Source organism: Sciurus vulgaris, assembly GCF_902686455.1.
Source record: "Sciurus vulgaris genome assembly, chromosome: X".
NCBI lineage: Eukaryota > Metazoa > Chordata > Mammalia > Rodentia > Sciuridae > Sciurus > Sciurus vulgaris.
The window spans coordinates 111,514,397-111,526,416 of record NC_136471.1 but is presented as its reverse complement, the minus strand read 5'-3'; the positions used below and the strand labels follow the sequence as shown (position 1 = coordinate 111,526,416).

The 12,020-nt window shown below is 35.7% G+C and overlaps 1 protein-coding gene across 10 annotated transcripts in view; it reads right to left on the bottom strand.

The window, feature by feature from the left end:
• DMD (dystrophin) overlaps positions 1-12,020 on the bottom strand; it is a 2,089,750-nt gene that overhangs the window by 56,932 nt on the left and 2,020,798 nt on the right. For 7 of the 10 annotated variants that reach the window (XM_079122792.1, XM_079122788.1, XM_079122790.1 and 4 more), the window contains 4 exons: positions 8,814-8,980; positions 6,111-6,222; positions 4,137-4,273; positions 3,388-3,426 (listed from right to left, as the gene is read on the bottom strand). In XM_079122792.1, the coding sequence (XP_078978918.1) occupies positions 3,388-3,426; positions 4,137-4,273; positions 6,111-6,222; positions 8,814-8,980 (455 nt within the window). The remainder of the gene's footprint in view (positions 1-3,387; positions 3,427-4,136; positions 4,274-6,110; positions 6,223-8,813; positions 8,981-12,020) is intronic. The other 3 variants (XM_079122791.1, XM_079122789.1, XM_079122796.1) reach the window with 1 other exon arrangement.

Genomic DNA, 12,020 nt, shown 5'->3' with positions numbered 1-12,020 from the left:
GTTGTTATTTTTCCTTATGTTAAAAAACAAAAAGAAGAAGAAAAAAGTAGCTACTTATAGATAGATTTACGTAGGAAATGTGCCAGAAATTCAAATTTCTTAATGAAGATACATTATCATAAGATAATTACAACACACTATAGCAAATAACTAGGGAACTAGAAGTCTTCCCTGAGAGATAAAAGGCTTATTTATGAAATCAATGTTCTTTAGATCAGGTGGAAAAGATGTTTCAATTTTCATGAGGAAACAAAAGGATGACTACCCAACTTAATAGGCAGATTCAAAGATTTTCCATGTGAATCCTCACTGTAGTTTTGGAGAGTTAATCTGCTAATTTTCTAGAGTCCTGGAATAGCCCATTGTTTTCAAAATGCTAAGGTTTTGAAATCTTCACTGCAGATAAAGATAATTTAATACTTGGATTGTCTGACTTATAAGCATTATCTTCTGGAATAGATCCGTCTTTCAGTTACTTATTTTTGTAAGCTAAAAGGCCACCATCAATGAAAATATATTAGTAGAATTTTCTCTTATAATAGTTTGCTACTGTGGTACTGTACAGAGAAAAGAAAACCCAAGACCTTAAGAGTAAAACTATACCAAGAAAAGCAGGCATATAAATCCAAAGCACATTAATACAATCTTGTAGAGAAAATCTTAAGAGCTCTAACGCTTAGCCTCAAGGATAATTAATTCCATGTTATTTTTTATTAATGTACATAGCACCTATTACAGCATGCAGAAGCACAGGAACTCATCATAACCAGAAATCTTAAAAAATATACACTAAAAAAGGCACTTATTAAACCAGAAAATAAGCCAAAAGGGAGTGCTGGTCAGAGAAGAATCATTTAAAAAACAAGAATTAGTAAAAATTAAAAAAGACACTGAGTCCAGAAATAAAACTAAGTGCAAAGCCCTGGAAAACACTTTCGAAGAAGGATAATACCATTCCTGTTTCCTGCTTCCTACACACAAAACCATATACCAAGAAGGATTACTTCTTGTTACTATTAATAATCTACTTAGTCAGTGCCATCTTACCTACCACCATTTTCTCTTTTGCAAAAACTCCATTGATAAATGTTCATTCATTTAGATTTCAAAGCAAAGTAGCTCAAAGAACAGTGTTGGATTGCCTCACATTGTTTGGACAAACAAAAGAGGCCTAAGCTAGATTTAGTTTAAAATAATATGATAATACAGGCAAAAAACAAAAGATCTGTATCTCAGGAAACTTTCCAATTCTGTGATCCATATTGAATGAATTAATTACATATTGGCATCATCACAGGATCTATTAACGTCCAAAAGAATTCTTATAAAATAAAACTTTAGGACCTGACTCTTCTGCCTGAAGAGAATAGGTTTACAATAGATTTTATAGATTAGTATTTATAATCCTACGGGTAAAGACTTTAATAAAATTACAGTATTAAAGAAAACACAGACTTCATTCTAAGGGGCTTGTTTTCTTCCTCAAAATTAGAATTTCCCACTCTTTTGAAATAATCGAACCAACTTTTCACAAAAAGACGAACTGGGGAGGTGTGTTAGTTGTTAGAAAAGATGCTTTCATAAGGATGTCATTCATTTTAAAGTACTTCAAAATGTAAGAAGGCAAACATTCTTGTTAAAATAAGATACTTTCAACTGATTGTCATTATGTTTTCTTCTTATTAGCTCACGTGTAGCTTCTTTCTTTTCAAAGAAGTGTCCAATACTCTGCTTATTATGTTTGTGCTACCTCTAGTCATGCATTTAAAAATAGTACTGCAGCATATTTATCTTTTATATTTCTTACTTGGTTAAACTTAACTCCAACACAGAGTAAATCTGTTTACTTAACAGGATCCATTCAAGCTCAGGACTTCAATATATCAATATTTTTAAGGTTTCTCATTTATAAAAGACTCTAACTTCTATAAACAGACTACCTGAGGTAAGGAAAATAATTACCAAGAGGCAGGGAGCATAATTGAATCTAAATAACTTCCCAACTTATTTAAGCTCAGGATTAAGGAAAATCAGACAATTTGCTACTTACAGCTATTATATCTCAAAATTAAGGGGCATAGTAATGCAGTTTTTAAAAAAGAAAGGGAAGCCATCTACTTCATTTAGGACTATAAAGACTTAAACCTCAATTAATCATTTGCATTTATCACCACAGGGTTTTAAAGAAAGGATCTGGCTTAAATTAATAACATGGTGAAATAATTTTTAAAAGTAAAAAAAAAAATTGGACTCTTACATGAATCCCTCTTCTACTTTGGTCATTTCTCCTATATATAGTAATAAAGCTATTTGACTTTAAATAAATATTTTGATAAAGCATACTGTGAATTACCAAACATTTGTTATAAAAACACCATAAAATAGCATTTTAAAACAGGCACACTTCGTTTGTTAACATATAAATCACAGGCCCCCAAAAGAGTTTCCTTCCTTCTTTCCCCCCCTCCCTTTCTTTCTTTCTTTCTTTCTTTCTTTCTTTTTAGATGGGTTCTTGCTATGTTGTCCAAGCTGGTCTCAAGCAATTCTCCTGTCTCAGCCTCCCCAGTAGCTGGGTCTATAGGCATGCACCACCACAGCCAGCCCCAAAAGTTTTCTAATGCTATAAACTCTGAGATAAGTCAATCATCTCTCAGTATCTAATGTTAGTATTATTAATACACACCAGTAGTAATAACAGATTACAGTACGTTTTCTTCTCACTGTAAATGTATAATTGTTTATACACTGAAGAGTTAGTTTGGAGAGAAGAGTAAAATGACTTTAGTTCAAACTGTAGAAACCCATGTATATAAAAATTAATCATTAGGATGGTATATATAATGTGTTAAAAAGTCCATACACTACACTGAAATTATTCAACCAAACTCAACACCATACTCTAAAATCAATCCTTATGATTTTTAAAAGTCCACTGATAAGAGGACCTAAGGAATGAACCATCACCCCTTTGAAGGCCCTAAGCCCTGAATCTCAAGAAATAGGGCTAAAGAATACTCTTATATAATCAGGAGGCTCTTCCTTGCTTATGGTTGAAGAAATATATAAACATGTCTCCTAGGAACACAACTAAAACTCCAATCATTTCTCAGATTTTAATTTGAACTCAGGCCAAGACTTCTGCTCTTCAGAATTTCAGCCGGAGGGAGACCTGAAAACCCTTCCAATGCTTCTGATCTATAGTAGATGGTACTCTCAGGTCTCATCAAGAGAAGAAACAAAAACCAAAATGAAAGAAGGGAAAGTAATATGCCTCTAAACAAAACAAAACGAAACAAAAAAAAAAAAAAAAAAGAAAAGAAAAAAATTTTTTAAATCAAGCAAGCGAATGTGTCGGTGGTAGAAGCGCCCTTCAGCAAAAGTACTCACGCAGAATCTACTGGCCAGAAGTTGATCAGAGTAACGGGACTGCAAAACAAAAAAATGAGGTGGTGAAGAGAGACACAGGCAAAGTCAGCCGCAACAAAAATCATTGAAAGGTCAAAAGAAATAAAATCCAACCAATTAAGTATGAACCATGGAAAGCAACAGCCAAATAAAGGTGGAAAGTGAATTAAAAGAAAAACAAACAGCTGTGTGACTGCCATCAGAGTTACAGGAACAGATAAGGAACAAGTTTAAAAGAGGTGACAACATCATTGGCTTGATCATGAGAGTCATTACTACTTACTGTGAAGCAATTTTCGGTGACTAGATTTTCTCTCAAGTAGAAAAAAAGTGACTAGGTATGACCACACATTCAGATACAGAAAGACACACATCTACTGACTTGTGAGAGAGGAAAAATCAAAATGAAATATTGGCATCACTCATTTGTAAACAGTCCCATATTTCTTAAAAGCCTTGCAAGGCAATTAGTGGCTGTTAACGTGGGTTGGTTTTTTTTTTCTTTTTTCCTTTCCCCTGAGATAAAGTTTAACTTGTGGAAATGGTAATTGTCGGGCGACATGGGAAAATGGTAATCGAACATCAACTTGTTTTTCTCTTTTCAGCTACAGTAAATCCAAAGAGAGAAACAGAAGAGACTGTTTGCATTTGGGAGTGAAGGAGGGTATTCGGCTGACAGAAGTTCAGCTATACATCAAAAGACAGTCTGATTTGCTTTGGCCACTACTCACGTTTCCATGTTGTCCCCCTCTAAGACAGTCTGCACTGGCAGGTAGCCCATTCGGGGATGCTTCGCAAAATACCTTTTGGTTCGAAATTTGTTTTTTAGTACCTTGGCAAAGTCACGGACATCTTCTCCTGATGTAGTCTAAAAGGGAAATCATGGTGAGATCAGATTTAGGAGAGTATGATTTCAAAACAAAGGACCATTCCAACCTTCAGCTTCAAGGCGCTTGTTTTGTGGAACTAGATAAATGGAGCTTTGAAACCAGACTTGGAATTTACTAAGGCGTGGAAGTTACTCTCTGAAGCGCTGAACATCTGTAAAACGGTCCAATAATGCTTCAACGAGTTATAATGAAGAATAGATAAGGTATATAAGTTATTCAATGAATGGTAGTTTATAAGTTTTACTGCACTTTATTGTATTTAAGAAACCATTTAGTACACAGAAAATCATGCTTTACCTATGAAATATCAGGCTATTCATGGCATGGTATGTTCTCCACCACTGACTATCTTTGTTAAAAGAAATAATAGTGAGAAAGATAATTAAATACCTGGGAGAATCACTCTGATGATGGAAGAGAGACATGCTCTAAAGGAGATGTGTTCAAGAGCCACCTGTGTGGATCTTGCTAAAATGCAAGTTTTAACTTGGGAGGTAAAGAGCTAGAGCTAGAAGATTTGCATTTCTAATAAGCTCCCAGATAAAGAATGGCTGACAGACCATACTTTGAACAGCATGTATCTAATGTTTAAAGAACCTAAGATTTATACCCAGCTCTGTCTGGCCACCGAGCCTCTGTCCTTGCCACTCCACTAGTGGTTTTTCAAAATTCTACTAGCCACTGAATGTTTTCCTAAAATGTCATCTTAGGAGTAGTCTCTACTTCTTATAAAAAAAGAACCTTGGGCAAACTAACCTCAGAATCTGAGAGTCCTCATCTGTAAAAGGGGAATAAAAATAGTAATACCTACATGACACAAAGTAGTTTAAAAGATAACTGTCTAGCATGTAAATAAGTTGGTATTGGTACATAAAAATTTTAAAGGGTTAGTTTTCCTATATCAGAGGGATAAAATGTGAGCAAATTTGATTAAAAATGGTAGGTTATGAATTGTGAGAAATCTATATACCATCCCCAATACTCAACATGTCCATGGCCATAAACCTCTACATATAACCTTTAGGGTTCTGAAAAAGGAATGTGAAACACCTTCCCTACAATTATGCCAAAAGAAGAAACATCCATTTATTTATTCAACAATATTTACTGGGCTGGGGAGATAGCTCAGTCGGTAGAGTGCTTGAAGCACAAGGCCCTGGGTTCAATCCCCAGCACTGCAAAAAAAAAAAAAAAATTTACTGAATGCCTATCATGTTCCATGTGAGTAAGGTACTGCCCTAGGCACCATGAAAAAGGGTAATCTGAACCACTTTAGCTGGAGAACTTATAAATCACAACATTAAACATGATCTGTAGGATGGGATGAGGCTCAGTGGTACAGTGCTAGAGTGGCATGCATGAGTCCCTGGGTTCAATCCCCAGCACCACAGAAATAGAACAAAACAAAACAAATATATATATATATATATGTATATATGTGTGTGTATATATATATATATATGTGTATATATATATATATATATATGTGTATATAGATCTATAATTTTGTACAAAACTGAAATCCAGCAGGGCATGGTGGTACATGCCTAAAAATCCCATCAGTTCAGGAAGCTGAGGCAGGAGGACTGCAAGTTCAAAGCCATCCTCTGCAATTTAGCTAGGCCCTAAGCAACTTAGTGAGATGCCATCTTGAAATAAAAAATAAAAAGGGTTAGGGATATGGCTCGGTTTTAAGTACCCCTGAGTTCAACCCCCAGTAACAAAAAGAAAAAAAAAAAAGAAAGAAAATAAAGAAAACTGAAACTGAAATCTACCTCTAGTGAACTACTCACATTAGGGAGGGATCTGACTTACCGGAGTGCAATATTCCACCATGGGATAGTGCATTTTATGGCCTTTTGCAACTCGACCAGAAAAAAAGCAGCTTTGGCAGATGTCATAATTAAAGTGCTTTAGACTCCTGTACCTGGTAAAGAATAAAAACAAACACATATGTATTTTTTCAAATCAAATTCCCAAAGAGCATTCTTTAATAATAAGCCTTCTACCACAGTGTCTTAATTCTAAAAACAATGCAATATTCATCAGTTCTGCAAGGTAAGTAATTAACTTCCTACCTCCAGGTATCTCTGGTGCCTCTTGTACAATATCAAAACATTTTGGCAGAAAAATTGGGAAGACCCAGCTCGTATTTAAACTTCAGTAGGAGCCCTTTCAGATTAAGCGGAAAATACTGGCAAACTTTTAGTCTTTTGAAGAACCAATATTCTAATTTCAAAGAATTTTTAGGAGACACAGACAGATGCATTGTGTGCTCCCTATCCATCATGGGGACAAAAATTTTCAGAAGCAACGATTTCCAAAAAAATTATAAAAGTATAGCACAAGACAAAATAAACTTAAACAAGAACTCCAATTAAAATAAGTCTTACATTATTACCCTATATACATGTATGATTACACTACTGGTGTGACTCAACACCATGTACAACCACAGGAATGAGAAGTTATGCTCCATTTGTGTACAATGTGTCAAAATGCATTCTACTGTCATATATAACTAATTAGAACAAATTTTAAAAAAGAAATAAAAAAGTAAATCTTGTTTTAGATTTTGATTGGTTGAAGTGATTCATTGTAAAATAATCATTTGGATGATATCTTTCTTTTTTTTGGTACTGGGGATTGAACTTGGGCACTTAACCACTAAGCCACATCCCCAGTCCTTTTTTGTACTTTATTTAGAGACAGAGTCTCACTGAGTTGCTTAGGGCCTCACTAAGTTGCTAAGGCTGCCTTTGAACTCGAGATCCTCCTGCCTCAGCCTCCCAAGCTGCCAGGATTACAGGCGTGAGCCACCTCGCTCAGCTGGAAAATATCTTTATTTAATCTCTTTTCAGAAATTCATCACCATATTACCCACCAATGAATGATAACTAAAGCGTTCCCTCCCCCCAAAAGATAAAATTTGGATTTGGTGAAAGAATGTATTTATAGTATTTGGTACATTCCCTCCATTCTCAGAATACTCTATTGGTTGTTTCACGCTCTTCCTGTCTTTTGCTCTCTCAGATAAGAACCTCAGCCAATTCAAATAAACATATTCCTTATGTTACATATGGGAAAGTGGGAAGAAAAGCTACCTTATTTAGCTCTCAACTATCTTTCCAGAGGGGTAAGTGCTGATTCCTAAAATAATCTAATTTGATAAAGGCAAATGAATTGAAGGTAAAAATGCTCCCTTAGATCCTCAGAAGCTTTCTCCTGTTTTATTTTATAAAATTTTCCTCTGTAGCACACAAGTCTCAAGTGCTAAGGAAGCTGAGAACAAAAGGTAAAAAATGTAATGCAGTCACCTGTGGTTTCCCCTCCTCGACCCCAAGACAGTGTTTTTACCTGCCAAAAGCCAGGAAGGAAAGTGCTACCTATTCACTGTTGTCTAGCTAGGCTTTAGAAACCTCTAAAGGTTTTTGTTAGGACCTCTTAGTAAATGGCATGAAGTAGGAAAGAATAAACGCAATGAATAAAAAACACAAAAATGGCACAAAGTGGTTATTGGGAAATAAAGTGACAAAACAAATCCAGGCAAAACTAGAAAAGAGTATTTACTTAGCTGCTAAGTGGATTCTCAACGGGTCATAGACTATATAGCTAGTTTACAACTTTGTAGTTCATTCATCGTTATGGAAACCTTGATGTTAATCCAGATGTTTAAGTACATCATCCTTTCAGAATTAGAATTTGGGATTATTGTTAAATAAGATTCATTCATTTAAAAATATCCTGTTTCCCCAAACAGGTCAATAAGGCCAAAGATTTAAGAGTCAGTTGTTTTCTAGGACATTTTAAGAATATTAAAAGAATAACCTGCTATGTTTCTTATCTCTCTCACCTTTGTAAGGAACATTTTCTTTCTTTCCTTTTTTAGCTACTCTGTGAGTCTTTCATTTATTTGCATATTTTCTATTCCCTCAGAAGTTCATTAGGATACTGCATGAAGAGTATAATCAGACTCAAAGAGAAAGGAAGTTCTAGAATGCTTGAAACAATTCTCGTTACTGAAAGGGGAAAAAAAAATGCTGCCAAGTGAGTAAGAGACTGAGCTACCATAATGGTTCCTCCCCAGAATAGAATCATCTCTTAGTTTTATAACTGATTCTTGGAGAGTTTCTATAAACAGAAAAGACCATGAAAAAAGAAAGAGAGGGTAAGAATGTTTTGGTTCCAGGAAGGAGGAGATACAGTTAATCTGTATGCCCTTGACAGACAAAGATCTATGTGGAGAAAGATACTCAGTACTGTTCAACCAAAAATGTGGTTCTGAAGAGCTGAAGAGTGAAGGTGGAAAGGGACATCTGCCTAATGAGTCAGATCCACCAAAATAACCCAGCAATGGGAGGAGTGACAGGAGGGACTGATGTTCCAGCTTGATCACCTTCTCTACCACTTCGGAGAGGAACAAACTAATAGCAACTGGCACAAGAGATAAAAGATTGAGTCATAAAAAAGTGAGAAATGAGAAGGTGGAAAAAGGCATTTTTTGTTTGTTCCTAATACCTGAATCCGATGATGGGACACTCCTTGCAGATATTACACTTGGCCTGGTGCTTGGCAGTTTCTGCAGCAGCCACTCTGTGCAGGACAGGCAGCCACACCATGGACTGGGGTTCCAGTCTCATCCAGTCTAGGAAAAGGGCTGCTTCAATCTCCGGCTTATTATTAGCCTGCAAAGACAGGAGGGAAAAAGGGGACAAAAGAACACACAATGAGAAGGTGAGAAAGTAAAGGAAGCATATGTCAGTTCAGGTAATAAGTTAAAAAGAAAGAACAATAGTTGCATAAAAAGGTCTTCTTTTCACAGCTTGTTTCTACACATGTCCTTCTACCATCCACAAGAGCCACCTATCTATCCCTAAGGCTTTAGTAAACTGCCATTACTTTTTCTGGCTACTAGATGACAAGGAAACAAAACCAAACCAACAAAGGGGAAGAGTACAGCAAAATACACACCTGAGTGAGTCAATGTTTAGTCTCCCATTTTTGAACACATATATATGTAGCCCGAAGTAAAATGCAAGTGTTTATTGATAAAATTTCAAAGGAGGGGCAAGAAAAACAACAACTCAGAACTATTGATTCTTTTTTTTTTTTTTCCTAGAGGATCTACTTCTCAGAGAATCATAATGAGGGGCTTTAAAATTTCATCGGGCTCCAAAGCCTCATATTTTACAGACAAGAAAACAGAGATGTAGATCAGAGAACTAGCTTTTCAAAGGCTTCCAACTAACTTGTGGCAAAGACGATTCTAGAATCAGAACCTCCTGGCCTAATTAGAATAGTACCTGGCATGGTACTATACCCACGGTGTCCTATTGATTATTTATTTCTTTTAAAGCCTAAATTTAATAAATACCATTCATCCCAGGTAGTATAACAATCTTAGAACACTTCAAAATATATTTACCCATCATTGGACTTATATATTATTGTAGGACTTCATCTTAATTGTATCTTATTTTTTAACCCTACAAAATTATTTTAATTCTTTAGATTGTTAGATATGTTAGACAGAGTGATTCACATATTGACTTTTTTTTTTCCTGCTTTAACCTCAAATCTTCCCTCTGGAATCAGTTTTGTCCCAAGTATATCCTTTAGTTAAATGTCTGTTAGTGATGAATTCTCCAAGTCTTGTATGTCTGAAAACACCTTTCTCTTTTTTTAAAATCCATATTCTTGATAGCTATCTTCACTGGGTATAGAATTCTTAAGTGAAAGCCTTTGGGATTTTGTTTGTTGTTATTTAAGCATAATGAAATATTAGTCCACTTGCATCTTATCAGTAGTAGAGCTGATAGTTGCTCCTTTGAAGGTAATCTGTCCTTTTCCTGTGTTGTGTTTCTATGGTTTTATTTATACTGGTTTAAGATTCACTGAGCTTCATAAACATGTGCTCAGAGTCTTAATCAGTTCTGGAATCTTCTTAGTCATGATCTCAACAAACAGTGCCTCTTCTCTGTTCCCATTCTGCTTAAAGAATTGGATAAATGCTAGACTTTTTCAATCTCCATTTTTCTGAACAGGACTTCCCTGGCTTTTCCCTTTTTGTAATTCTTCTTTGCATACATTCCTAAGAATTCCTTCTCTCCAATTATCTGGTTGAATATTCATTTCTCTCCTCAACTGCATCTAGTCTGCTGTACACAGTTTAAAATTTTAGTTACTATATTTCTTTTTCTTCTCTATTTATTTTTTGAAGCACTGCAGATAGAACCCAGGACCTTGCACATGCTGATGCTGGGCAAGTGCCCTACCCCTGAACCACATTCCCAACCCCCTATTTGGTCAGGTTTTTTTTCTTTTTCTTTGCATGGGGTTAATGGGGCAGCAGGAATACTAACGATTGAACCCAGAGGCGCTTAACCACTGAGCTACATCCCCAGCCCTTTTAATTTTTTAAAATTTTGAGACAGGGTCTCACTAAATTGCTTAGGGCCTTAATAAGTTGCTGGGATTACAGGTGTGCACCACTGCACCTGGCATTATTTTGTCATTTCTAACGTCATTCCCCAGTTTGTGCTTTTCTGCCAATATTTTTCAATATTGTCTTTCATTTTTTCTAGCAGCATAAACAGTTTTAAAAAATAACCTACTAATTCTCAAATATTAATTTATTATGGGTCTGCTTGGTAGTCTGCAGTTTCTGCTGCTGCCACTTACCTTGATTTCTTATGTACTTTACTGCTTAATTTTTTTCTGTGTGCACTACAAAGACCTTAAAGATATTTTCTGGAGATACTTTGAACCCTGGAATGAGAATACCTTCTCCACAGATGATTTTTCATTTGCCTTTGCCAAGAACTGAGGGGAAGTGCTTATTCCAAGTCCAATTTAAACTGAATATATGACATGGCATTCTTGGAATCATATAAGTAATGAGTATTGGAACTGCAAACCCAGGTTGCTTCTCTTGGAATGTGGTTTGCTAATAAAGGATCTATCCACAACTCAGACAGAAAGGGAAGAAGGAGAGTTTGGACTGACAATACTGACCACTTCACCAGCACTCCAGTCATTACCCCCTGATTATAAATTTAATAACATTCTAATGAGATGTTTAACCTTGGATTTCCCAGCTGCAAAGTGGTATCAATTCAAACTACTGATTAAAAGCATTTGTTGGGCACTTTTCTATGGGTAGAGTATCATCACAGAGACACTTTGTAGAAAATGTTTTTTACAAAGGAATTATATAAAATATAAAGATGAAAGGGATTATGCAAGTCAATTCCTTCTTTTGGAATGGTTCCGTGCAGTTATGAGGTCTTCAGCATTCACCTAAACTCTTCCTCAATGCCAGTGTATTGCTACAGCCACTATGTAAATAAATACCACCCAGGTGAGAGAGCAAACATCCTTCAAGGGTGATCTTGAACACCTGTAAGGGATCCCTGTCCAAAGTGCTTCTTTACACTGAACTGAAGTCACACCAAGCAAGCACAGATGATAGGAACAGAAGCTTCAGAGTCAAAACCACTAGAGTTCAAGCTCCAGCTTTGACATTCACTGGTTCTGTGACCTTGGGAAGATAACTTTCTCAGTCTTAATTTCCCTCTATTATGAAATGGAAATATTAATAGTGCCTACCTCATAGGGATGTTTTAAGATGAATGAGTTAACAAATGAAAGGCACTTGGAAGAGTGTCCAGCACATAGAAAGAATCATGCCTGCTATGATTATCATCATTATTATTACCCATCTGA